Genomic DNA, 25,545 nt, shown 5'->3' with positions numbered 1-25,545 from the left:
GATATTTGCCAGATAGAAGGTGCATTAATTCACGTACATTGATACCCTTTCACATGTCTTGGTACCCATTTCCCTCCCCCCCCACACCCCCCACCCGTCTTGATTTTCCCCCCTTCCCTATCAAATTTCAAATAACCAAATATAAATTGAACTCTATATCTGAGCTCATTTTACTCAAGGATAGCACTCTGCCACTTAAGCCACAGCACCACTTCCGGCTTTTATTAGTAATTTATTGGAGATAAGAATCTCTCAAACTTTTCTGCTTGGGTTGGCTTTGATCCCTCAGACTCAGCCTCATGAATAGCTAGGATTACAGGCATGAACCATTAGTGTGCAGCCTGGATTTGGATCTTGATTTTGCCATTTATCTACTGTGTGCCCTCTAGTGCTAGTTGAACTTGTCTGAGCCCCCAGTATCCTCATAAAAATGAAGATAATCATTCTAGATTAAATGGAAAATGCTCCAAATGAGTCCCTGATGTAGTCATCTTATATAAAATATGAACTGTTGCTCTTTATTATTTTGCTGAATGTCTCTGGCAACGGAAACCTACCAAAAACATTACCAAACGTCTTGGTGTTTAGATTTTCTCATTTCATGAACTAACCATTTGGGAACTAAAGACCTGAATAGGAAAATTCAGAGATCTTAACTCTATATTAGATATGATATTATAACTAATAATAAATACTAAGTCTACCACCAAAGTTTAAGTCAGGAAAACACACAGTTAGCAAATTTAGTCTACTTGATATAGAAACTACCAAACATCTCAATCCCACGTGCACCCAGGAATGACGTGGAGAGCTTATTAAACTGACAGGCCAGCTCTGGACCAAACTTGTTTTGTACAAGTGATGCTGACTCTGTAGGGCTTAGACTGTAGGGCTTAGTTGCCACCTTTTGAGAATGTTAGGGACAGCTGATCCTGGTTGAGGGGGGCAGATTGGGGAGGATCAGGCTGCTGCAACTCATCACCCCACCCCTTTCCCAGCCTCAGGCTCACCAACACTATTTAAAACAGTTGCAAAGCATAAAAAGGGCAGGAGAAAAACTGTTGAGATTATACTTACTTGTTTTCATGTCTCTGTCTGGTAAAAGACTCACAGTGGACCCATCTAGAATGCTAAATTATCTTTCACAACACAGGTCTAAACAATTCAGTTTTGCCAATTTAGGCACTTTTTTTTGCTTTGTTGTGTTGTATTATTGGCAGGGTTTGAATTCAGGGCATCACACTTACTTGGCTTGCTTGCCCTACTAGGACAGTCTCACTTGTCCTGACTCTAGCTTGGCTTTATTCTGGTTATTTTGGAGATGGTATCTTGCAGGCTTCTTGCAGGCTTTTCTGCCCAGACTGGCTTCAAACATTGATCTTTCAAATCTCAGCCTCCTTCAGCCTCCTTAGTAGCTAGAATTATAGGCATGAACCAGTGGCTCCTGGCTATTTTGTTTCTTAGGACAGCATCTTTGTACATGCCCTCAAGAGGCTTTGAATTTGATTATAGGCCTGTACCACAATTCCAAGCCTCTTCCCTCTAGTTCTATTATTTGGATAGCATGTGGGGGGTATAGATTCTAAGGCACTGGATTAGGGGACAATAAATGCCCAAGTCATTGTGTTATTACCACTAGGGCCCATTTAATAAAATATATATTTTGTATTATTTTGAGGCTCTGAAAACTTCCCCCAAAGTCTCTACTTCCAAGAAGTCTTCAGATTTAAAAGTCTTGCCTGAAGTCATAGCCTAGAATAAGACATATGCTTAGAATGGCAGAACCCCTTTCCTCACAAAACTTCCCTGAGTCCAAATGTTCCCTAAATGAAGAGAACATCCATATTGAGCTAGCTAATTATTTTTAGAAATGGAAAAAATTAGTGAAGTACTCTGAAAACCCCGGGGGTGGAGGGCAACTGGTAGACCTATTTGTCATGCTGTTAACACGACATGTACTTTTGTCCATTTTGCTAATCCCCTAAGTATAACTTATAAAATGAACATGTGTGTTCTTTTAATAAGTATTGAGACTCCTCTTCCAGTGGGATGTAGAAAATCAATCTGATTACATTTTTGCAGTTGACTTGAAAAATCCTAAGTCTATCCGTTCTTTATCCACAAATTATATCCCATTCATTTCCAAACTTAGTAGAGTCACATGTATTTCCTGCTTTGGAAAGGGGCAGCTCACATTTGGGAACTTGAACAGAGCCATCATTAGAGGCTACCTTACACGTTCTTTCAAAAATGCTGGTTGCAATTTGTGGGCTGGGATGGGAGGAAGAAACTTGGGGAAAGCAAAGGAGTGAGTGGACATTGTATAAAAACAACGTGCTCATTACCTGACTTATGAAATGGTAGCCCCTCAGTACAACATATTAATAGTAATAATACATTTTATCATGGTTGCAACCAACAAGGATAAGCATTATGTTTTGAACTTCCACACAGGAGAATCTATTTAATCCTGGCAGGAAACATCTGTTCCCTTTTATATGCATCTGTGGCTCTTTAATATGAAGGTGTCTGAACAGCTGTTACTTTTCTAATCTCCTAAATGGAATTGCTGTGGCCTTTAGAGTAATTACTTCAAAGTTTGAGTCATTTAACCTGAGGATTCTCTGATCAAATCCAGTATGAATTATAGAAAATCAAATGACCATTCCATTGTGTATTCCAGGAAGGATTTCATCTGTCTTAGAAGCCTCTGGTTAATGCTCCAGCAGCCAGAGAGGTATCCTATAGTTATATAATTGTAAGGTGTTGCTCATAAACCACCAGTGAAGGTGCCTCCACCATCTTTGAACATGTGTTAGGGTTTATTCAGTTGTTTTGTTAATTTCAGGCCCTATGTTAAATTACACTGATGTATATCCTATTTAAATGTTCTAAACACAAACTCTTTTATTAAACTGTTCATGGTTCTCACTTATTATCAAGAGATTATCATTGTAGTTTCTGGTTTCAGAATAATGATTTGAGGTTTCTATATCCATGGTGATTGTTTTTCATTAGAAGTGATTGCCTAATGGAATACAGAGGAAAACCAGAGAACAGGGAACAACCAGATAAGGAAAAGATTTCTTTGTCTCTTAGCAGCTCCCAAATCTCCCTCCCTTAATGGATTGAGAGTCCCTGCCAATGAAATAAGAGAAATCCTCTGGATAGCAAACTAAAATTCACTGTGCCTAACGCACAGAAAAGTCCAGTCTCAACAGGAGGGAAAACTAATAGGCAGGTGCTTAGTAAAAGAAAGACAAAACCATATGGCAATGGAAAGCAGCCTTACCTAAAACAAAGGCAGTAGTTTCACAAGTCTTCATTTACAAGAAGCTATTTTGAGGGCACCTTCAGTAAAGGCTGACTGACTAAGGGCCTTCATAAATCCTCATTGCTGAAGTCTCAGGAGGGGTAGCAGCAGACATATTGTTGAGATGGAATGCCCGGGCACATTACTAGCCCCCAGCACTCAATCCCTTCATTCTAGAATATTTTTCTGATCTCTAGTTGTACAAGAGTTGCCATTTAACAAAGCAGTTCATGAATACAATGCATCTTGATCAGTGTCACCTCTTTTAGCATTCTCAACACCCCCTCCCTCCAGTCATCCTCTCCCCTTCTTTGATTTTTATAGTACTGTCAATACATTCTTGACTGTATTCTCCCACCACCACTTCCTCTTCATTTATGTACCCCTCTCCTTTGACCCCACCCACCTCTTCCTTGCACCTGCCCATCCCCTGGTGTCTGTTCTGTTGAGCTGTTCTAAGTAACCACACTATTAGAGTTCTCCCTACTGTCTACCATAGCTCAGTTAATAACTTTATAAGTGCTTGCATCTACCCAATTGTGTCTACTTAATAGATCCATATAGGCTAGTTCTAGCTACTATGTATCATCCATTCTCTGCTACTAATAACGCTGAACTTTTGAAAAAACTTTTCAATGGAAATATAAGTAGAACTTTTCTGCACCATTCTTTAGAGATCTTTGCACTAGGTCTTGACATAGCCACAGACAATTGGTCCTTGGAAAGGGGAAGACGTGAAGGAAGAGGATGTTGAGGAAATAGAATGAGGACTAAGGGCAGATAACAAGAAATAAAAGCACTTACTAAGCACTACGTGACAGGTAGCATGCAAAGCAATTTACAATAGCTCATGTATATATGCTAAATAAATAGGAATGTACATTTATAGTATATAGCATAAAGTGGGGATTTTTAGCTAGTAACACCAGTATTAAAATTATTTGTATACAATAATATGATTTTATTCATCTTTGTACAAATTCCTTTAGAAGTAGCCTCCTCTCAACTTGTAACCCCCAAACTTCAGGAATGTGCTTTAGAATGGCCAGAACTTTCTACATCATCATTCAATTTTAAATTATGGAGAATGCCAAAGCAGTATTATGTCCTAAAGTCAAGGTCCAAATGTCTACACTGGAAATACTAGCATACCTTTATTCATGAGGAACATGTTAGAAAAAGTACACAATTGTATGTTGTTGGAACAGGTAATGGTTTTCAAGTGCAGAAAAACATCACAGATTTGCATAGTAAGATAGTACCTCTGTGTGTGTGTGGCTTAAACCTAAAACTAATCTGAATAATAATGATTAAGAATTATCATATATATATATATTTTATCTCTCTCTCAAACAATGTTTTGCTATGTGCCACAAGCTGCTATCAGATTTACAATATTCCTAATTCATACCCCTGTGTGCTGGGATTAACAATTGTATACCACCATGCACTGCTTATTCTTTTCTAATGAAGGCCAGAAAATCTCAACTTACTCACTGACCCTTTCTAACCAGTTTATCATAGCCCTGCTTCCTTTGCTTTCACTCTTTTGTAAGGCACTGACTCCTTTTGTGTCCTGAAATGCTTGAATATTTTTAGAATAATTTTCCCTCCTTGATGGACAGATTTATTTTCTATCATCTTTAGTGAAATCTCCAGAGATAAAACATAGGCAGTTAGGTTAATGAGGTTTTTGTTTGTCTCCTTTGCAAAAGATGCTTCAGATCAGTGTTGTGATATTCAAAGCCAGTAGAGTGATCGTTATCAAATGCAAAATTCAACCCTTTACATCTAACTTCCCTGAAACACACAGATTTAGCAGCAAGTAGTTCTTTCATACCTACTAATAATTTTTCATCATAACTGGCATGACATTGGTTGTCTTGGTGGCTAGAAGATAAAGTGTTAAAAGTCAAATGTTAGCCAGACACCAGTGGCTCATGCCTGTAATCCTAGCTTCTCAGGAGGCTGTTCCAGAGAACTGCAGATTCAAAGAAATATGATTAAGATGCTGTGTGGCTAAGAAAATATGATTGTTTCTAGAGTCCCCCATTTAAAAACATCTTATATATTTCCATTCTGTGCAATATTTCCCAGACAAGGCTCAAAAAACACTTTTCAAATAAACTACTTATTTGCATCCTATCTGGGAATTACAAGGTAATAGTCACACCTGACTCTTAACATTTCAGTTAGAAAACCCCCATAACAATTTTTTAATTTATTCTGAGGGTATTTAAAACATTCAAGTCTGAGGTTACCTACAGATCCACACCTGACAATCATTTTCTTAAATTTATCTTAACGTGTGAGTCTCAAACTGTTGGTTATCCAGGCACCAGGAAAACACACACCCAGCCCACAGCCTAATTCAAAAGTTGGGTCTTCTGTGTGTTTAATAGCTCCTGAGGAGATTCTGATACATGCCACTGTTTGAGAATGATTTAACTTCAGGATAATTTTTTGTGTCCATCCTGGGGCTTAACCTCTGGGTCTAGGCACTGTCCCTGGGCTTCTTTGTTCAAGGCTAGTGCTCTACCATTTGAGCCACAGCGCCACATCCAGTCTTTTCTGTTTATGTGGTACTGAGGAATAGAACCCAGCTTCCATGCATATTAGGCGAGCACTCTACTACTAAACCATATTCCTAGGCCCTAGGATATTTTCTTAAAAGAAACGTGCCATTGCTCTGAGCTTTGGGAGAGGCACTTGACATTGTAATAACAAACCTTCTTGAGAATAATTGCCAGCCCAGTGAACATGGTGGTAACTTGGACTTCTCATTATTGACAGCACACCCAGTAGGTAGACTAGCAGGGGCCTGATGTGATGGACATCTCATCCTTCCTTGGGAAATCGGAATAGGAATTGCTTGCCCCTACCACCCTCCTGTTGTTGATAAGAACCTTAAAAAAAATCCTGTTGAGATTTCCCAAACCCAAGGAGTCTCCATTTCCCAGCATTGCCCCAACCAATAAGCCTGCCAGTTAAGCAAATGAATATCATTATTATGAAGGTAATTGCAGACAGTAATTACGAGCTTGTGTGAGTGTAGCCCTTTTCCCAATCCATCTTGAGTGCTTAATGGAAGACAATCTTATCCCTTGCCTTACCTCAAAAAGAGCCGTCTAAGAAACACCTTCTTCCTGGTCCGGCAGACATGCTGAGCAAACTCAAAATGGCCATGCTAGAAGGCAGAGCATTCCTTGGTACAGAGCCTTTCACTTTTCATCAAAGCCCTGTTTTACGAGGTAGCAGTGACTACTCAGTTTGGATGTGTTTCTTCATTTCTGTTGGCACTGGGAAAATTAGTACCTTTATTTTTTTTTAAGAATTTCTGCAGAGAAAAAAATGGAAAAAAATATTGGAGGCATTCTAAAATACCATGAGAACTTTAACATTTAAATTAAACTTCCCAGGATACAATTTGCTGATCATTAAGCCTCTGAAAATCTAGTAGGTACTGTCAATGTGCACAGGTGATATTTTTTTAACTTCTGTAGAAATCAAATGTATCTCTTCAGGCCCAGAATTAACCCTTGCATTCATCCACTTTTGATTTAGTTCATGAAAACTTTAAATTCTCATTGATAATATCTGAATGGGTTCTAGATATGTTTAGTTTGAAATGTAATGCAATCTCCCAAGGCCTCCAAACATTTTTTCCTTTTAATGGGCAGTGAGAATAAATGGCTCTAATTGCATTAGTGACTGACATGGTTGAACTATAGAACTGGGGTCAGATCTTTCTAGTTCACTATGCAATCAATAATGTTCCATAAACACTGAGAAGAAAGAGCGCATATTTATTTAACTTATCTGATAACAATGCCTCACAAGGCCCTTTCCATACAGTGCATTTTCAGAGCTCTTCTCTAAATAAGACCAAAGGGTATATCCCCAAATTAGCACACTGTTGATTTTTGTAAAGGAGACTTTGCATGAACCAAATTAAACTACATCCAGCCCTCACATTTCTATTTACAAAGAAATGTCTATTTAACAAAGAAAGCATGTACTGATTAGCATGTTGTTGTTCAGTCTTCCCTCGCATGGAAGTAGAAAGTCCCTGGGCCTAGGAGGAACTTGACGATTCTGGAGTGTAACCACAACTTCCAAAAGTAACAGATGGTAGTTTACACCTTTAGGGAAACCGTATTACCAGCCTTGGCTGAAAATGTCTGATTTCACAGAGGGAGCTTCTGTAAAGCTTAACTAGATGGAGCTTGTGTTCTTCATTTGATACTCCTAAATATCAGAAAATTCCCTAGTCAGGGAATCCCCCAGGTCGGGGTAGATTTGGCCATAAACATTGGGATATGGACATTTCATAACTTTTTGATGATTTTAGTATAAAGAAAGCCACATTGATTATAGTCTTATAGTTATTATATGACCACTTGAGCAGATGGACTCTTCATGAATTTTCCCAATTTTGACATACAGTTGCTAAAAACTTCAGGAAAGAGGGATAGCCAGATATCTAGATTTTTAAATGTATGTGTATGAGCATATAGGCACATATATACAGCTTATTTTTTTCTTTCTGCTTTATTCTCTATAAAGACATAAAGAAGTAAAATTTGTCACCAAGGAGCTAGACAGGAGACATTTTTCATGTTCTTAATACTTTGCCCATTTTCTAGAGGATAGACCTTTGAATTTCTATAAATGGAATAGAATAGATAGATAGATAGATATGCCTAAAGAAGCTGCTAGTACCCAAGCCAAAGAGGTTTGAGACTCATTCATTCTGTTATCTATTTCTTAATGTGCCATGTAGCTAAAGTATTACCTGCTTTCCTTCGCAGTGCCAACTTGAAACCATTTTCTAAGACTCCTTTTTAAGATTTTGTTTCTTGGGTTTAGAGGGCTGTTTGTTTGCCTTTGTCTATTTTTTGTATTAGGGGATAAGGTTTTGTCTGTATTTTGTATTAGGGAATAAGTTAATGTCACTCCTGCTGTGGCCATGTGAGCATATTCCACTTAAGTACCTGGGTGTCCTTCAGGTCAGCCTATGATAATACCCAAGTCAAACAAGGCTGAATCGCAGATTTTTTATCTCCTGAGAATCCAACCTAAGGTGATGGCCAGCCTTGCCTCTCAAAGGCCTCACATGGTCATCTAAGCCGTGACATAAACCAGTGTTACCTTACTCTTAGGCCATTATTGTGGGCAGGGTACTGGTGAAATATAGCCATGGAGGAGCTCAAATCTTTCTGAGGACTGAAAGTAAAGGGAGTGTTTTCACAACTTCCAACAAGCAGTCCATCTACTGTGACTAAATGGCCCAGGCTGATGGAGCCTGCCTGTCATCACTGCCACCAGACAGAGGGCAGAGGAGTGCTGTTAGCCCCAAAGAGCCGAGCAACAGCCTGCCTTCCAGAACTCAGATTCTCTGCAAAACCTTGACAATGCCAACTACTCATCACCTCCTATGTTTCAACCCTTCCAGAAAATGGCCTTCCAGCCTGGGACAAACCGAAGCACTGTCCAGACCGGCAGGAGGACTGGAAGCTATTAGGAATGTCTGAAGCTTGCCTGCATAGGAAGAGCCATGCAGAGAGGCGCAGCACACTGAAGAATGAGCACTCGCCACACCTCATCCAAGCCAATTGGACAAATTCCATCTTCCACCTCGACCACGACGATGTGAATGATCAGAGTGTCTCCAGTGCCCAGACCTTCCAAACGGAGGAGAAGAAATGTAAAGGTAACCAGACTTTTTTTTTATTACCTATTTGCACAAGATGGAAAAACTATCTCTGTTGTAACCATGTACCTCATTTCTTCAGCGTGTAGTATCCGTGCATTTTCCTAAATCCTTTTGTCAGAAGGTTTCTCTTATCTTCAACTTTTAAACACAAATAGGATCCAGAAGAGAGAAGTTAATTTTAGTTTCACATTGTGTTGGGACACTTGTTTATTTTTTTAATTAACAGAAAGGCTGTTGGTTTTGGCTTTCATTCTATTTTTAAATCTGAGTGGAAACAGACATTGTTGTATACTCAGCTACTTGCTCAAAAGGGCGTGTGTAAATGTATTTACATGTTCCTTTTTATGCTTGTGCCAGCAGCTAGAAAAAATTGCCTTCTACGTCAGTAGAAAATGGATGCTCAGAAGAGAGGTCTTAAGTTGTCATGTACTCCTTAAATTCTTGTGTCGTTATGTCAAAAGGGGGAGATTATGGTGTTAGGAGGTTGTCACCTCATAAGATGGAAAAGGTCGAACTGGTCTAAATTCCTGGTAGTCTAAGACTTAGTGGTTCCTCACCTCAAATGGCTTGCACCCCAACAGATGTCCTGGGGCTGATCACTTTATGGTTTTAGGGTTCCCCGAAATGTGTTTCTCAAATCAATCTGTGTCATTCAGCATCCAGGTTTCTGTCACTTCCCATCTTTTCTAATTTAGAGTATTAAAAACTAAAAGTGTTATTTTGGTTATTGTTGAGGGCTTTGGCTCATGGAAGACTTTAAACCCATACTTTAAAAATTACACAGCCCCCTGTCAGAAAGAACTACATCGCCCCATTTGTAAGGAAATGGAAAGACTTAGAAAAAATCATTAAGTAAACCAAACTCAAAGGAACATAGGCTCAATGGTTTCCCTCATTTGTCATAATCAGTAGAAACCTTGGGCTATCCTAGCAGGGAGAACAAAACCTAGATGGACAAGGCCATATAGAATGACGCTAAATGAAAGGACCTCCAGGATATAGAAACAAAAGCCATATAATGAGTGATTGTTGTCCTTAATGTACTATGTTATCTCTCATCTCTTTTGCTGTCCCTTGGTTATCTCATATTTGTTAAGTATTTCACCTGGTTATCTGATATATTGTATATGTGCATATTTGGTTATTTGAAACTGGATAGGGAAGGGGGGAAAACAAGATGAGGGGTGGGGGTGGGGGGAGGGAAATGGGGACCAAGACATGAAAAAACGGTATCAATGTATGTGAAGTAATGCACCTTCTATCTGGTGAATATAATGTAACCCTTCTATTAATTACAATAAAAATATATGAAAAAAATTACACAGCCATATACCAATGTATAATAATGAACATTTGTTGCCTTCCAACTGTGAGCTATAAAAGACTTACACCAACTTTTACCTTGAACATAAATGCAAAATTGTCATTCGTGCAAAAGGGTGGTCTTTGTTTTTTTTCTGAAAAGACCTTGATAGCTATTTATAACTACTAGTTTACCTGAAAATTAAGTGTACAGGTAGTTTGAATTGAAAACAGGGTATTCAAATATTATGGTTAACTAGGGCTCTGAGCAGTCAAAATTAAACATGGTCTCTTTGGGAAGGTTTGTATTTGAATCGTCATATTGATTAAGAGATTTGAAATTTTAAAAGGGGTAATAAAAGGAACAAAATAGTATCTCAAAGAAATCGAGATAGAGGACAGATGTGTTTCTGTGTATGTGTGTGAATGTACCTACTTTGGCTTGAAGAATCATTGGAGAGCAAAGAGATATTAATGGATTTTATCTTCAATTGTTATAAGCAGTTTTAAAATCCTGTCTGTGATGCATAGTAAAATGCCAGCAAGAAGCTTCAAATGCTCTTGTGATTTAAGAAATACTCTCATGAACTAAGGCTGGTTCATTCATAATTGATATCTATAGGTATTCATTCATACTTCTATTAATGAGAAATACTGGCCTCATTAATGAGAAGTACTGGCCTAGAGTTGCTAGAATTTTCAATGTGATACTTTTCAGTTTGTTGGTACACCTTAAAAATGAGAGGAAACTGGCATGGTTCTGTACAAGGTAGTCCTAGCACTTAAGAGGCTACAGTCAAAAGGTTGCTAGTTCAAGGCCAATCTGGATGACATAGCTAGATCTTGTCTAGAAATAAAGGGGTGGTGTGCAAGAGGAAACAGTCTCTGGATGCAAAACCTGAAAGTAGCTAAGACCACAGTTTTTAGGGATTGATATGTTGTGGGTAGGATCCTAGCACTTTTCCCTTTCTACCCTTGAGCAAACTTACATGATAGCTGGTAAAACTAAAAGCCTATATTCAAGCTTTTGACATGATATCTGACATGTAGTGTCCTCTAAATAGCAACTGGCATCTTCTGTGATGATGATGATTATTCTCTATATGCCCTTAAATGACATATCCTTCTGTCCATGTGAGAAATGGAGTGAGGGGAGAATAGATTGGTGCTGAATGGGGTGCGATGTTTCTTGGAAATATGAGCATCTTCCAGCTCTTTTCACTAAAGGTCAGAGATCATTCGAGAAGATATAGACAGGTGCCAGTGGCTCACACCTGTAATCCTAGCTATTTCAGGAGACTTTAATCTGAGGATTTTGGTTCAAAGCCCAGGCATGAAAGTCCTTGAGGCTCTTATCTCCAGTTATCCACCAAAAAACTGGAAGGGCTACCATGGCTCAAGTAGTAGAGCACTAGCCTTGAACTGAAGAGCTCAGGGCCAGCACCCAAGTCCAGAGTTCAAGCCCCGTAACTGACCCAAAAAAAAGATGTAATTATTCAACTGCATGATGCTAGTATAAAAGAAAAGAAACTAAGATAAATTCCCCTGTGGTTTCCAGAGGTACCACCAGGGTTCACCTTAATCTGTTCATGAGACAGTACACTCATTGAACATGGAAGTGTTACCAGGAGCCTATATCACCATGGCCCAAAAATCTTAACTCAGTTTTACTCTATTAGAAGGGACACGTGTATTAAGGGAAGCACCAGTGAGGCCAGGAAAATAAAGTGGGTAGTGTGTCTTTCCTCTTTGGAACTCTTATCGATCTACTCCTCTGTTATGTCTGTCGTCACTCTGAGGACATGATGTATTGGACATGATATATTTGGGGCTCAAAGTGTGGTGGTCTGACAAGTTGCTCATTACACAAAGTCGGGCAGTTTATATTGTTTGGAATTCTGTAAGGTGGACCCATATGATGACCTTCAAGCCCTTGGAAAGGGACTACTGGGGTGTCCTTTGTCCTGGTGCTTTTCCGTCAGGCTTGAACATGAAGAACAACATCCTGCACACAGTAGGGACTCATATGAATATCCTGAATGCCTGAAAATGTAGCCCACATCTGTGACAGTCAGCCAGGAGACAGAAAGTGTTCAGCATGAATGGATATCAGACTGCACTTAGCAGCATTTCTGATAATAGCTTGCTAGAAATGAGAATCTGGATAGATGCTCACTCCTGCAATCCTAGCTACTCATGAAACTGAGATGAGAGGGTCACAGTTCAAAGTCTGGGCAAAATGAAACTCTCATCTCAGTGAAAAAGAAGCCAGTTGAAAGTAGGAAGTCTTAAAGTACATGTGCCAAATTTAGACTCACACCAGAATCAAAACACACACACACACACACACACACACACACACACACACACACACACACACACACACACACACGAGAGGGACATGAGTCAGGGAGAGGGAGAGGGAGAAATGGAGGGCAAGGTTGGGCACTACAGAGAGGAAGAATCCAAGCTGTAATTCCAACTACTTAAAAGGCCGTAACAGGGGGGATTATGCATTCGAAGGAAAGCTTAGGCAACACAGAGACCGTTTCTAAAGAAGGGACGGAAAGGGAGAAAGGGAAGGGAAAGAAAGAACAACCTGCTGCCCCGCCTAGACTTCTGAATTGGAATCAGGAGAGAGGCCCAGGAATCTGCCTGCTCATCAGAAGGCAGTTAACACTTCTAAACTCTCAGACTAGGAGTTGGTCTGCCACCTAGTGGGTGCTCAGAATGTATGTTTTTGCTCCCCTCTGTGGCCCCTAGCTGGGAGCCAATTGACTCTGAACTCTCATTTGAGCCTTCCTTAGGCCTGGCTAAGATAATTTTCAGCTGAAGATCTACTGGCTCTCTCTTCCTGGCAGTGCATCCCTCTTGGATCTGAGTCCTCTGGAAAGTTGGCACTGTTTTCCTGGGGCTCTGGTCCACCTTTTAATATCACAGGGCTGGTGTGGACGCCTGGAGCAGGTCAGGCTCCATATTTCCTGTTTGCTGCTGAACCCTCAGAATTTCTTGAAATATTGAACCCCAGCAGGACAAGAACACTGGAACACTCCTCCTCCCTGGTTTTAGGGTTGCTACAATCTGTTGAAATCACTGAAGTTTTCTGTAGATACCTGCTGCAGTTAGTGTTTGAAGGAAAGAAAAACTGAGTCTTAAATACCGAGGAAGGCAAGTCATAATTTATTTTTCTCTTGTAAAAACTCCTTATGTTCTTGCAGGAAAAAAAATTCTCATTTTAAAATTTCCAAATAACTTTTGTAATCCCATTTCCCAGGGACCAAGCACTGTAACAATTTTTATTTCAGCCCTTCTTTCTGTATATAGTTTTTTTTTTTTACCAACTTGAGATCATACTAGGCTTATATCATCTTTTTATATTTTTGAGTGTGCACACTAAGCATACCATTTTTATCCCATTTTAGATGCTTAGTAATATATCATGAACAGTTTCCCATATCATTAAATAGTCTTCCAAATCTTGACTTTTATTGCCTATAGATTATTCCTGCTTGTAGATGGGCCATAATTTATTAAACGAGTCTCCAAGATTTAGACAAGGTAAAGTAATTTTTAAAACAATATGTCAGCTACAGGGCAGACTATTAACTCCATGCTCTTCATAAAGAGAAGAAAATGAATCAAATCTATGGTGACATTTTTAAATGATGTACATTTCTTCATTTACCAAAATAAAGTGTTCCCCCAAAATGGCGACTTTGATGCCATTTACCACATGCATTATAATCCTTCAAGTTAGACATTCACATTTTCAGTGGGTGATCGCTATCTTTGTCCTCAAGTAAAACACAAGGACATGCTCAGGTGAATGAGTACTTTAAAAGGTAGAAGATTAAGGCTCTTGTGCTCTGCCACAGTGCAACCATCTGCTCTATCCATCTCTCTCTCTCTCCACTCTGCCCTGCTCACCATGAATCAGTCTTTAGGCTTCACTGAAAGAAATAACAATTCATACACCTCGCAGGCACTCCAATGAGCCTCCATTATCAACACAAGACTGGGGCTCTCTACCACCTGCTGGCATGGGAAAGATCTTTGGGGATCTTACACTTCAAAGACAGGGAAGAGTACCCTATAAGTAGGCCAGGGAAGAAATAGCTTTTTTTCCCCTTGCTTGTCCTTCTATCAGCATGGGATTGGGGTGAGTGTTAAATTGGACACAAGGCAATGTCAAAGAAAGGAAAACAACAGATTTAGGGATCTGTTCCATTTTGGCACTTTGGCTCTAGTGGAGAAGTGGCCATGAGCTTTGCAAGGTCAATGTAGCAGTGTCTTCTCATTCTGTGAAATGTACACCTGATTCCACAATTCCCCTCTTCTGACTTTATCCCACAGAAATCCTTAACAGGAGCTAGAAGATTTGTATTAAAAAGTGTTCTTTACATGTGTGTATTGGTTACTGATAAATTTGATGCCATATACCTACCTGTCAATCTATATGGACATATTCAAATAAATGATGCTACATCTACTAGCAAACTTCAAATTTATTTGAGATGACCTTAGAAATACTTAATAAAAGCAAGCATGGCCGGGAGCATGGCCACAGTTTGGTTCTTGGCTCTGACTATAACTTCCTTGAAAATAATTTTATCACTAAGATGTTATGTACAGTGGTTATCATTTCATAAGTAATGAGTACATTTCCTTTTTTTTCAGACAATGTCACTACTTCCTTTGCTTTCCCCTGCTTTCCCCTCCAATCCCTGCCCACAAGTTACATAGGCCATTTTCCACAAAGTGTATCCTGAATAGCAAGACTGCACTTGTTCACACTTCCTCTCTCCTTTTGAGTTCCCCTTTACCAGCCACAAAAGGGGAAAAAGCCCAAAGCTATATTTCCATTTCCTGGAGTTGTTTCCATAAATATAAATGTTCAGAGAAGTTACACCACAGTGTTTCTCCCCTAAGGATATTCTCCTTTAGTCTGTTAGTCCTGTCTACATTATCATGTCCAGTTATATTTTAGAGCTAGCTTCCACATATGAGACAATAGGTACTGTCTGTCTCTCTGAGGTTGGCTTACCTTACCTAACTTCTTATTTTTATTGTAATTAATAAAATGGTTGCATGATATTTGCCAGATAGAATGTGCATTAATTCACATACATTGATACCCTTTCACATGTCTTGGTACCCTTTACCCTCCCCCTCACCGCCCCCCTATCTTGGTGTTCCCCCCTTCCTTATCAAATTTCAAATAACCAAATACAAATAAATTCAATATATCAGATAACAAAGTGAGGTACTGTAACAATATGAGATACCCAAGGGACAGCAAAGGAGATGAGAGATAACATAATACATTAAGGACAACAATCATTCGTTATATGGCTTTTGTTTCAATATCCTGGAGGTCCTTTCAATTAGCTTCATACTATATGGCCTTATGTATCAAGGTTTTGCTCTATTGCAGATCTCTGCTAGGAGAGCCCAAGGTTTCTACTGATTATGACAAATGAGGGAAACCATTGAGCCTAAGTTCCTTTGAGTCTGGCTTACTTCACTTAATATGATTTTTTTCTAAGTCTTTCCATTTCCTAACAAATGGGGCGATGTCATTCTTTCTGACAGCAGCATAGAATTCCACTGTGTACAAATACCACAACTTGTTGATCCACTCATCAACTGAGGGACATCTAGGTTGGTTCCATATCTTTGCTATGGTGAATAATGCTGCAATGAACATTGTTGTGCTAGTGGATTTAGTATGTCCTTGTTTCTGGATGGTTGGGTAAATGCCAAGTAGTGGAATTGCTGGGTCATAGGGGAGCTCTATGTTTAGCCTTTTGAGGCACTGCCATACTGCTTTCCATAGTGGTTGAACGAGTTTGCACTCCCACCAACAGTGTAATAGTGATCCCTCCTGGCCACATCCCCTCCAGCATCTGTTGTCATTCGTTTTCCTGATCCTGGCCATTCTAACTGGAGTGAGGTGGAATCTTAGAGTTGTTTTGATTTGCATTTCTTTTTTTTTTCTTTTCTTTTTTTTTATTTTATTTTATTTTTATTTTTTTAACCAGTCCTGGGCTTGAGCTCAGGGCCTGAGCACCGTCCTTGGACTTTCTCAAGGCTAGAGCTCTACCACTTGAGCCTCAGCACCACTTCCGGCTTTTTTTTGCTATGTATGTGGTACCAAGGAATCGAACCCAGGTCTTTGTGCATGCTAGGCAAGCACTTTAACCACTAGGCCAAACTCCCTGCCCTGATTTGCATTTCTTTTATGACCAGAGATGTTGAGCATTTCTTCATGTGTCTATAGGCCATTTTTGTTTCTTCTTCAGAGAAGACTCTCTTTAAGTCTTTGGCCCATTTTTTATTGGGATGGCTGTTACTTTGGAGATTAGTTTTGGAGTGATTCAATTTTTTGAGTTGTTGATATATTTTAGATATGAGGCCTTTGTCCGTTGTTTGGTTCTTACCTAACTTCTTAACACTACACAAATCACTGAATTCTCTCCAACAAAGAACATAGAGATTAATGAATCATAAATTTAAGAGTCAACATCCCATGGTTACATTAGCTCTTCTGCAGAAAAACTGTATTTCCCCTTTTAAGCAAAAACACGACAAAGTACCCTAAATCAATACTGGCTCCCCAGACCTATGTGGCAATCACATGGAAATGCTGCACAGAGAAACTGGTTCCCTGACTGTCTCAGCATCCTTCCCTCCCCCTCAGAATGCTTCTTTCTTCAACCCACCCCTCCAAGAACCAGAGAATCTTCTGGATGTCTTGACCCCATTTGCAGTTCTCTGAGAAAAACCCAAGAGATATGTTTGTACTCTGTGAGGACATGACTGGTTATGTCTTCCTCACCTCCAGGATGGAAAGGCTTAAGTGGTGTGCCCAGGTGATGCAAGTCAAAGTAGTCTGTCACAATGGCACTGCCAACAATGTTAGTGACACACTGGAGAACCTTTCACCTGTACCAACCACCTGCCTTGATACAGGACTCTTTGCTCTCTGTGATTATCCTCACTGTGGCTGAGTCTGAAGGTGAGCTGTATTTACTGCTTAGTCTTTTAAATCTGGATAATTAGGTCTCCTTGATTAAATGGGCCTCTTTTGTTTTGGGGGGTAGGAGGGGTACCAGAAATCCAGAACCAGCTGAGCTTTGGAAATAAAATGAGAGACATAAAACCTGCCCAGTCCAATGCCTTCTCAAGGTGTGGGCCTGACACTGGATCATGATCTGTGGTAGAACTCTGTCCTGTGACATTTGTCAGCATTGTCTAACTTTATTAATAAACTTTAGGGCCTCTTAAAATACAGAACCACATTGCCAATATAACTGTTGAACTCAATTCTTTATTACCAAGTCACTTGGCATTTGAGACAGAGTACTGTGTGGGTTGATGGTTTATTCGTCTAGATGGCGATGAGCTCTGAGTGGCATGTTTTACCCCCACTAGCCAGATCTGCCCGCAACGTGCAGCTAGAAAGGCCATATACTCTTTGAAGTCAACCCTCAGAACTAATGAAAAGATAACTGTGGACTGGGATCTTTGTTTGACTAGCTCTGGAGAGGACTTATAATGAAGCCTAAGATATATAAAACTAAAGGTCAAAAACTGTGTAAAGAAAAGGAGCTACTGCCCTTGAGGGGGGAGGAGAAATGCATGTTAATTTTTACAGCAGTTTCAATTAAATTGGTTTCCAAGGAAACTGGTATCTACGATAGGTTCATCTCCCTTAATATTTATGAGCAGACACAGGTAATAGTGCACTGTTAACCCCTGCTAATCACCCGTAATAGACACATTGCTGCACTTTCTCCCGAAGTGACCATTCTGAGTCCTACTTCCTCCTTCCCAAAAGGAAATGAATACCTATCCCATGGTTCTTTTCTAAGGCTTTGCAGTATTAAGACTGTACGCCTGATGAACAATATCGCATTAGTCAGTCTCACTGATTTTTCTCAAATGAAACACTTGATTTTGATCACTGTTTTTGTAGCTCCATTTGCTTTTTGAATTAGTTTCTGCTTTGTTGTTGTTTTGTTTTTTTCTTGCCAGTCCTGGGGCTTGAACTTAGGGCTGAGCACTGTCCTTGAACATGTTTGCTCAAGGCCAGCCATCTGCCCCTTAAGCCTCAGTGCCACTTCCACATACACATGCACAAACTACTCCTGGGGCTTGAAGTCAAGGCCTGGGCACTGTCCCTGAGCTTATGTACTTATAGCCAGCACTTCAGCTACAAATACACGTCTGGCTTTTTGGATAGTTCATTAGAGATGAGAGTCTCACGACAGGCTTTTCCTGCCCAGGCTCCCTTCAAACTGCAGCTAGTAAGCCACGAGCACCTGGCTGGTAATGGCATATTTTTTTGCCAACCCTGGGCCTTGAACTCAGGACCTGAGCAATGTCCTTGGGCCTTTGCAATGCTAGAGCTCTACCACTTGAGCCTCAGCACCACTTTCGGCTTTTTTTCCATGTATGTGGTACCAAGGAATCAAACCCAGGTCTTTGTGCCTGCTGGGCAAGCACTCCACCACTAGGCCAAATGCCCAGCCCCTGGTAATGGTATTTTTAAGGAAGATTAAGGCTGATTGTTTTGCATCCTGAACCACAAGTTAGGTTTGACTGACTTTTCCCTGTGTTTAGAATCAGCTAATGTTTTTAGACAAAAGTATTAAAGAATAGTTGTGGCACATATTCCTATAAGAATTGGAGTTTCATTATATGACTCAGAAATAGTTTGGATCTTTATGTGAGAAGGCTCCCACATAGCTTGGCTCTCCATCAGCCAGCCATCGTTATCCCCTTGAATTAGAGGGAGGTATATTTCCCAAAAGCTCCGCTCTGCAGCTCCGTTCCGTGTTCTGAGGGTGAATCTGGAGAGAAAAAGCTATTTCTTTCTTAGTCATCCATGACAGTTCAAGAAGGAATGGCAGAATGATACTGGTAAAACCTCTAGGGCTTGGCAGATGCCCTATAGATTACAAGTAGGTGCCACCACTTAGTGTCTTCTCATATTTTTACTGGACTTTCTTTTCTTTTCTGCCAGTCTTGGGACTTGAACTTGGGGCTAAGTACTGTCCTTGGCTGTTCCAAGGCTAGTGCTCTGCACTTGAGCCACAGCGTTACCACTTCTGGCTTTTTCTGTGTATGCAGTACCGAGGAAATGAACCCAGGGCTTCATGCATGCTAGGCAAGCACTCTACCATTAGACCACACTCCTGGCTCTACTGGAAATTTTCTTCCTGCAATCCAATCAGATTATATTATTAAACAACAACAAAAGAATGTAGTTGCATATTTTCCTATGAATCTTTGTAGAACATCTTGACATCTTGAAATAAAATTAAGAATTTAAAATCATATAAAGTGAAGTAAGCCAGACTCAAAGGAACACAGGCTCAATGGTTTCCTTCATTTGTCATAATCAGTAGAAACCTTGGGCTCTCCTAGCAGAGATTTACAATGAACAAAACCTAGATACATAAGGCCACATAGAATGACGCTAAATGAAAGGACCTCCAGGATATAGAAACAAAAGCCATCTAATGAGTGATTGTTGTCCTTAATGTACTATGTTATTTCTCATCTCTTTTGCTGTCCCTTGGTTATCTCATATTGTTATAGTATTTCACCTTGTGATCTGATATATTGTATATGTGCATATTTGGTTATTTGAAACTGGATAGGGAAGGGGTGGAAACAAGATGAGGGGTGGGTGTGGGGGTGAGGGGAGGGAAATGGGGACCAAGATATGAGAAAGGGTATCAGTGTATGTGAAGTAATGCACCTTCTATCTGGTGAATATAATGTAACCCTTCTGTTAATTACAATGAAAAATATATAAAAATTAGAATTTAGGTTCACTGTTGCTAGATTTGGATCTGAGGAGTGGCAACAAAAAGAGATCTTCCAAGTTAACTTAAAAATTATTGAAAGTGGATCCTATTTCCAAAATCTTAGTAAGTTTTATTCCATCCCTAATTCGAATATGTCTTCCTCTCTGGCTCATTCTCCATCAGGGTAACTGTTTTCTTTTTCTTTGTGAGATGACAAAATGTTACTAAAATACTTTCTGTATTCTCCCTTACTTTATTTTGGCTGCTCACTATGTCGGTTTAATTCACAGGACGCTGAATTCATCTTGGTGCACACTAAGAATGTTTCATTCACCTATGTTCTAGGTATCCAATAATGTACTATGTGTTCAGAATCAGAAGCTAAAGAAGATACCCCTTTCCTTCCTGGGATTTGTGTGTGCTTGTATATCGGGGCTTGAACTCAGGACCCCACACTGTTGATTGGAATCTTGCTCTCTAGCACTTGAGCCACATAACCTCCAGTCTGGCAATTTGTTTATTAGAGGTGGAATCTCACAGATATTTTTCTACCCCCGCTGGCCTTGAACTGCGATCCCCTAAGTCTTACCCTCCTGAATAGTGATCCCTGGGGACAAGCCCACCTCCTCTCCCCCCCCCACACACACACAGACATGTGCATGTGTGCCACTCCTGCGACTTGAACTCCAGACTAGGCATTGTCCCTGAGCTTTTGTACTCAAGGCTAGCACTCTACTACTTGAGCCACAGCTCCACTTGTCTTTTTGCTGGTTAATTGGAACTTTCCTGCCTGGGCTGGCTTTGAACTGTGACTTTCAGCTCTCAGCCTCCTGAGAAGCTAGGATTATAGGTGTGGGCCACTGGTGCCCAGGTCTTCCCATGATTTTTTTTTTTTTGCCAGTCTGGGGTTTAAACTCACAGCCTGAGCATTGTCCTTGGGCTTTTTTCTCAAGACTAAAACTCTACCACTTGAGCCACAGCATCACTTCCAGTTTTCTCCTATATGTGTGGTACAGAGGAATCACATCCCGGTCTTTGTGCATGCTAGGCAAGCACTCCTACCCTAGGCCAAACTCCAGGCCCTTCCTATGATTTTTAAACAGACATGTTAACAAAATGTTGAGGCTAGGTTTTAAATTGTCAGTAAATCTATCACCAATCTAGCAATGATGAAACATCTATTGTCTGGCTGGTATTAGTTACTCAGGGGTGGAGCTCACTGTTACGTGTCCATACATAGTTTATACTGCATTGTGACCAATCTCACCCCTCTAACCATACTCTCTTCTTCATTCACCGCCCCCCCAAATGATCACCTCCAGCAGGCTTCCTTGTTTCCTTTTTATAGTTGCAAATAATCTCTTTTGGTGGTATTAAACCTCATTTACCCTTTCCATCAGCACAAACCCCTTCTGCTAGTCCCTACCCAACTAAAGTCTATTTCTCTTTTTTCCATTCTCCCTATTGCTCATCAGCTTTTCTTGATGTTTTTTCTAGGCTGTGTTCATATATACTTTTTCTTTCTCCATTTCCCCCTCCTTCAGAGGAGTCTCAGGTTGCTTCATGTTCTATGTTCCATTGTATAAATAATTGTGAATATGACTATATATAAATATATATACACTTATGTACATGTCTTTTAAGCATATATGTCTTTTAGGTCAAGCTTCTACAAATGAGTGAAAACATGATATTTTCATGATATTTTGATTGCAAAATACCATGTGTTACCTAGTATGAGGTCCTCTAGTTGTATCCATTCTTCTGCAAATGACATGGTTTCATTTTTTCTTCATAGCTGTGTAATATTCCATAGTGTAAGTACACACACATACACACACACACTCACCTCTTTTCTTCATTTTTTGTTGTTGGTCGTGAGGCTTGAACTCCAGACCTGGGCTCTGTCCCTGAGGTCTTCAGCATAAGGCTAGCACTTTCTCATGTTGAGCCAAAGCGCCACTTCCAGTTCTCCGGTTTTTAGTAGGAGATAAGAGTCTCTCATGGACTTTTGTGCCTGGGCAGACTTTCAACTGTGATTCTCTGATTTTAGCCTCCTGAGTAGCTAGGATTACAGGCATGAGCTACCAGTGCCCAGCACACATCTTTATACATTATCCGTTGAGGATTTCAGTTGATTCTGTCATCTAGGTACTGTAGGCACTGTTGCAATAAACATGGATATGCAAGTGACCCTCTGAGTGTTGATTTTGTTCCTTCAGCCACAGTAAGTTCATATTTTTAGGCTTTTGAAGAAGGTCCATACTGACATCCACCCATATCCTGTCCAATGTCTGTTGTTTATTTTCTGGATGGCTGCCACTATGACCAAAATGAGATATAAATCTTTTTGTTGATATTGTTTGTTTTCTTTTGTGTGTTTTTTTAATTTTGTCAGGGTGATTTATAGAGGGGTTACAGTTTCATACATAAGGAAGTGAGTACATTGCTTCTCAGGAAGGGATAACAATATTCCAGATAACAATCTTACTATGGCTTTAGCTTGCATTTTCATAATAACTAAGGAATTCAAATCTTTGTTACATATCTATTAGCCACATATATTTCTTCTTGCCTGTTCAGTTTCCCTGCCGATTAGTTGATAGGATAGCTTGTTCTCTTATGTTATCTATTTCTTCTAGATAGTAGTGTTTTATCTACAACATAGCTAGTGGAGATTTTTGCCCATTCTGTGAGGGGTCATTTGGTTCTAGTGACTTCTTTTATTGTGACTTTTCTTTCATTGTCACATTTGACAATTCTTACTACCATCCACTTGGCATCTGGAGTCCTATTTGGGAAAAGTTTACACCTGTGCCAATATCTTCCAACATTTCTCCTATATTTTGCTGATACACCTAAAATTTCTTAATTTTGAGGTCTTTAATCCAATTGGAGTTGAATTTTGTACAGGGTAAGAAAGGTCCAATTTCAGTCTCCTGAAAGTAGTTCTCCAAGCACCATTTGTTTAAAAGGCTGTAATTTCTCCATTGTATGTTCATGTATCCTGTGTCAAAAAATTAGCTATAGGTGTGTGGTCTTATTTCTGAACCCTCTTTACTATTAATTAATCAGCAGGTCTGTTTTTGTGTGAATGCCATGCTGATTCATTACTATGGTTCTATAGTATACTTTGAAAACTGGTGTTGTGGCCCTAAAAAATGGAATTGTTATCAGTATCACGTTGAATTTCCTTGGCCAATGTGGCAATTTCCACAATATTAATTCTGCAAATCCATGAGTATAGGAAGTCTTTCAACCAGCTGATATTTTCTTCAATTTCTTCAAAGACTTTTAGTTCTCATTATAAAGACTTTTTACTTTGTTAGGTTGATATCTGGGTATTTTACTTTTTAGAGGCTGTTGTGAATGGAATTGTTCTCCTAATTTCTTTCTCAGCTTGTTTATTGCAGATTTATAGAAAAGCTACGGAGGCCAGGAGTGTGGCCTAGTGGTAGAGTGCTTGCCTAGGATACATAAAGCCCTGGCTTTGATTCTACATACACAGAAAAGGCCAAAAGTGGTGCTGTGGCTCAAGTGGTAGAATGCTAGCCTTGAGAAAGGCCAAGGGCAGTGCCCAGGTCCTGAGTTGAAGTCCCAGGACTGGCGAGGAAGAAGAGGAAGAGAAGGGGGAGGAGGAGGGGGAGGAGAAGGAGAGGGAGGTGGAGGAGGGGGAGGAGGAGGAGGAGGAGGAATTGATTTTTATATTCTAATTTTCCAAAATATCATTTCTAGAACATTTTGATAGAGTCTATAGTTTCTGTTAAATGCAGAATCATGTCATTAACAAATAGGGATAATTTGATTTTTTTATTGTCAGTGTAGTGTATAAAGGGGTTACAATTACATTCATCATATAGTAGGTGCATTACTTCTCACACATTGATACCCCTTCTCATGTTTTTGTCCCCTTTTCCCTCCCCCACCCCTTCCCAATATCTTATTTTTCCCCCTTCCCGTTCCTATTTCAAATAAACAAATAGAAACATATATACAATATACCAGGTATCAAAGTCAGATACAATAACAATATGAGATTAACCAAAAGACAACAAAAGAAAGGAGAAATAACATAGTACATTAAGAATAATGATCACACAAGTAAAGCTCTTGTTTCCATCCTAGAGATCCTTTCATTTAGTTTCATCCTATATGATCTTATGTACCTAGGTTTTGAGCTAGTGTAATCCTCTGCTAAGAGAGTCCTAGATGTGTACTAATTATTACAAATGAGGGAAACCATTGAGCCTGTGTTCCTTTGGGCCTGGCTTACTGCACTTAATTTGATTTTTTTCCAAGTCTTTCCATTTCTTTAAAAATGGGGCGATGTCATTCTTTCGATGGCAGCATAGAATTCCATTGTGTATAAATACCACATGTTTTGGATTCAATCATCTACTGAGGGACATCTGGGTTGGTTCCATATTCATTCCTTTTCTCTCTTGCCTAATTGCTCTGGCTAGGAATTCTAGTACAATGAAAAAGAGCATGGGAAAATGGACATCTTTGTTCTGTTCTGTTTTTTTAATTTAATTTTATTGCCAGGGTGATGTATAGAGGGGTTACAGTTACATTTGTAAGGTAGTGAGTACATTATTTCTTGAACATTGTTCCTCCCCTTTCCCATATTGTTCTCCCACTTTCCTTCCCCCCACCTCCTTGTGAATATTGCTGACTCTGGGGAAAGCAGTTTCAGCTTTTCTCCCATTTACTAAGATATTGGCTATGGCTTCTCATATATACTCTTTATTAATTTCTTTTTTCTTTTATTGTAAAAGTGGTGTTCAGGGGAGTTACATTGTATGGAATGCTTCATAAATTTGCACTTTATCCTTCTGCAGGGGCCATGTCGATCTTCCCTCTATTACGTCATGTACTTTAGTATATGTACACCCTGTGCCAAAGTGAGCATCCACTTCTACGTTTATAAAACTTCATTGGCATATAACTTATATGACATCAGATTCTCCTGTTGCAGATGGACAGTTGATGGTTAGTATACTTACAGAGGTTTACACCCATCACCACAATCTTACTTTAGAACATTTCCATCACCCTAAAACTAATTCCAGCTACTCTTATTCCGCTGGCCACCACTCACCCACTTTTTCTTCCTGTAGGTTTTCCTTTTCTGAATACGCACATGATATGCAGTCTTTTATGATCTGCATCTGCACATAGCAATTGTTCTTACAGCCCACTTATGTGGTACTGTGTACCTTGAACTTTTTACCTGCAATTCTTCCTAATGTTTTTTTTTTTAAAGTATAAGTGGAGGACTGAAACCTTTAGTGAACAAAGAATCACTCTTTTGAGAATTACATCAATTGTGGTATAGTCTAGATCTTTGCACTAGTTACTCTGAAAGGTGGAAAGGCAACATAAATGTAAATGAC

At 39.7% G+C, this 25,545-nt stretch overlaps 1 protein-coding gene across 8 annotated transcripts in view; it reads left to right on the top strand.

Moving 5' to 3' along the window:
* The window catches only part of Thrb (thyroid hormone receptor beta), a 349,517-nt gene that overhangs the window by 263,702 nt on the left and 60,270 nt on the right, over window positions 1-25,545 (top strand). For 7 of the 8 annotated variants that reach the window (XM_090322288.1, XM_090322280.1, XM_090322256.1 and 4 more), the window contains one exon: window positions 8,769-9,026. In XM_090322288.1, coding sequence (XP_090178414.1) covers window positions 8,769-9,026 — 258 coding nt within the window. Of the gene's footprint in view, window positions 1-8,768; window positions 9,027-24,994; window positions 25,142-25,545 lie in introns of those variants that run through there. The other variant, XM_090322311.1, reaches the window with a different exon arrangement.

This window comes from Megascapheus bottae, chromosome 2, assembly GCF_031878675.1.
Source record: "Megascapheus bottae isolate mThoBot1 chromosome 2, mThoBot2.hap1, whole genome shotgun sequence".
Taxonomy (NCBI): domain Eukaryota; kingdom Metazoa; phylum Chordata; class Mammalia; order Rodentia; family Geomyidae; genus Megascapheus; species Megascapheus bottae.
This window is presented reverse-complemented; position numbering and strand designations above follow the sequence as displayed.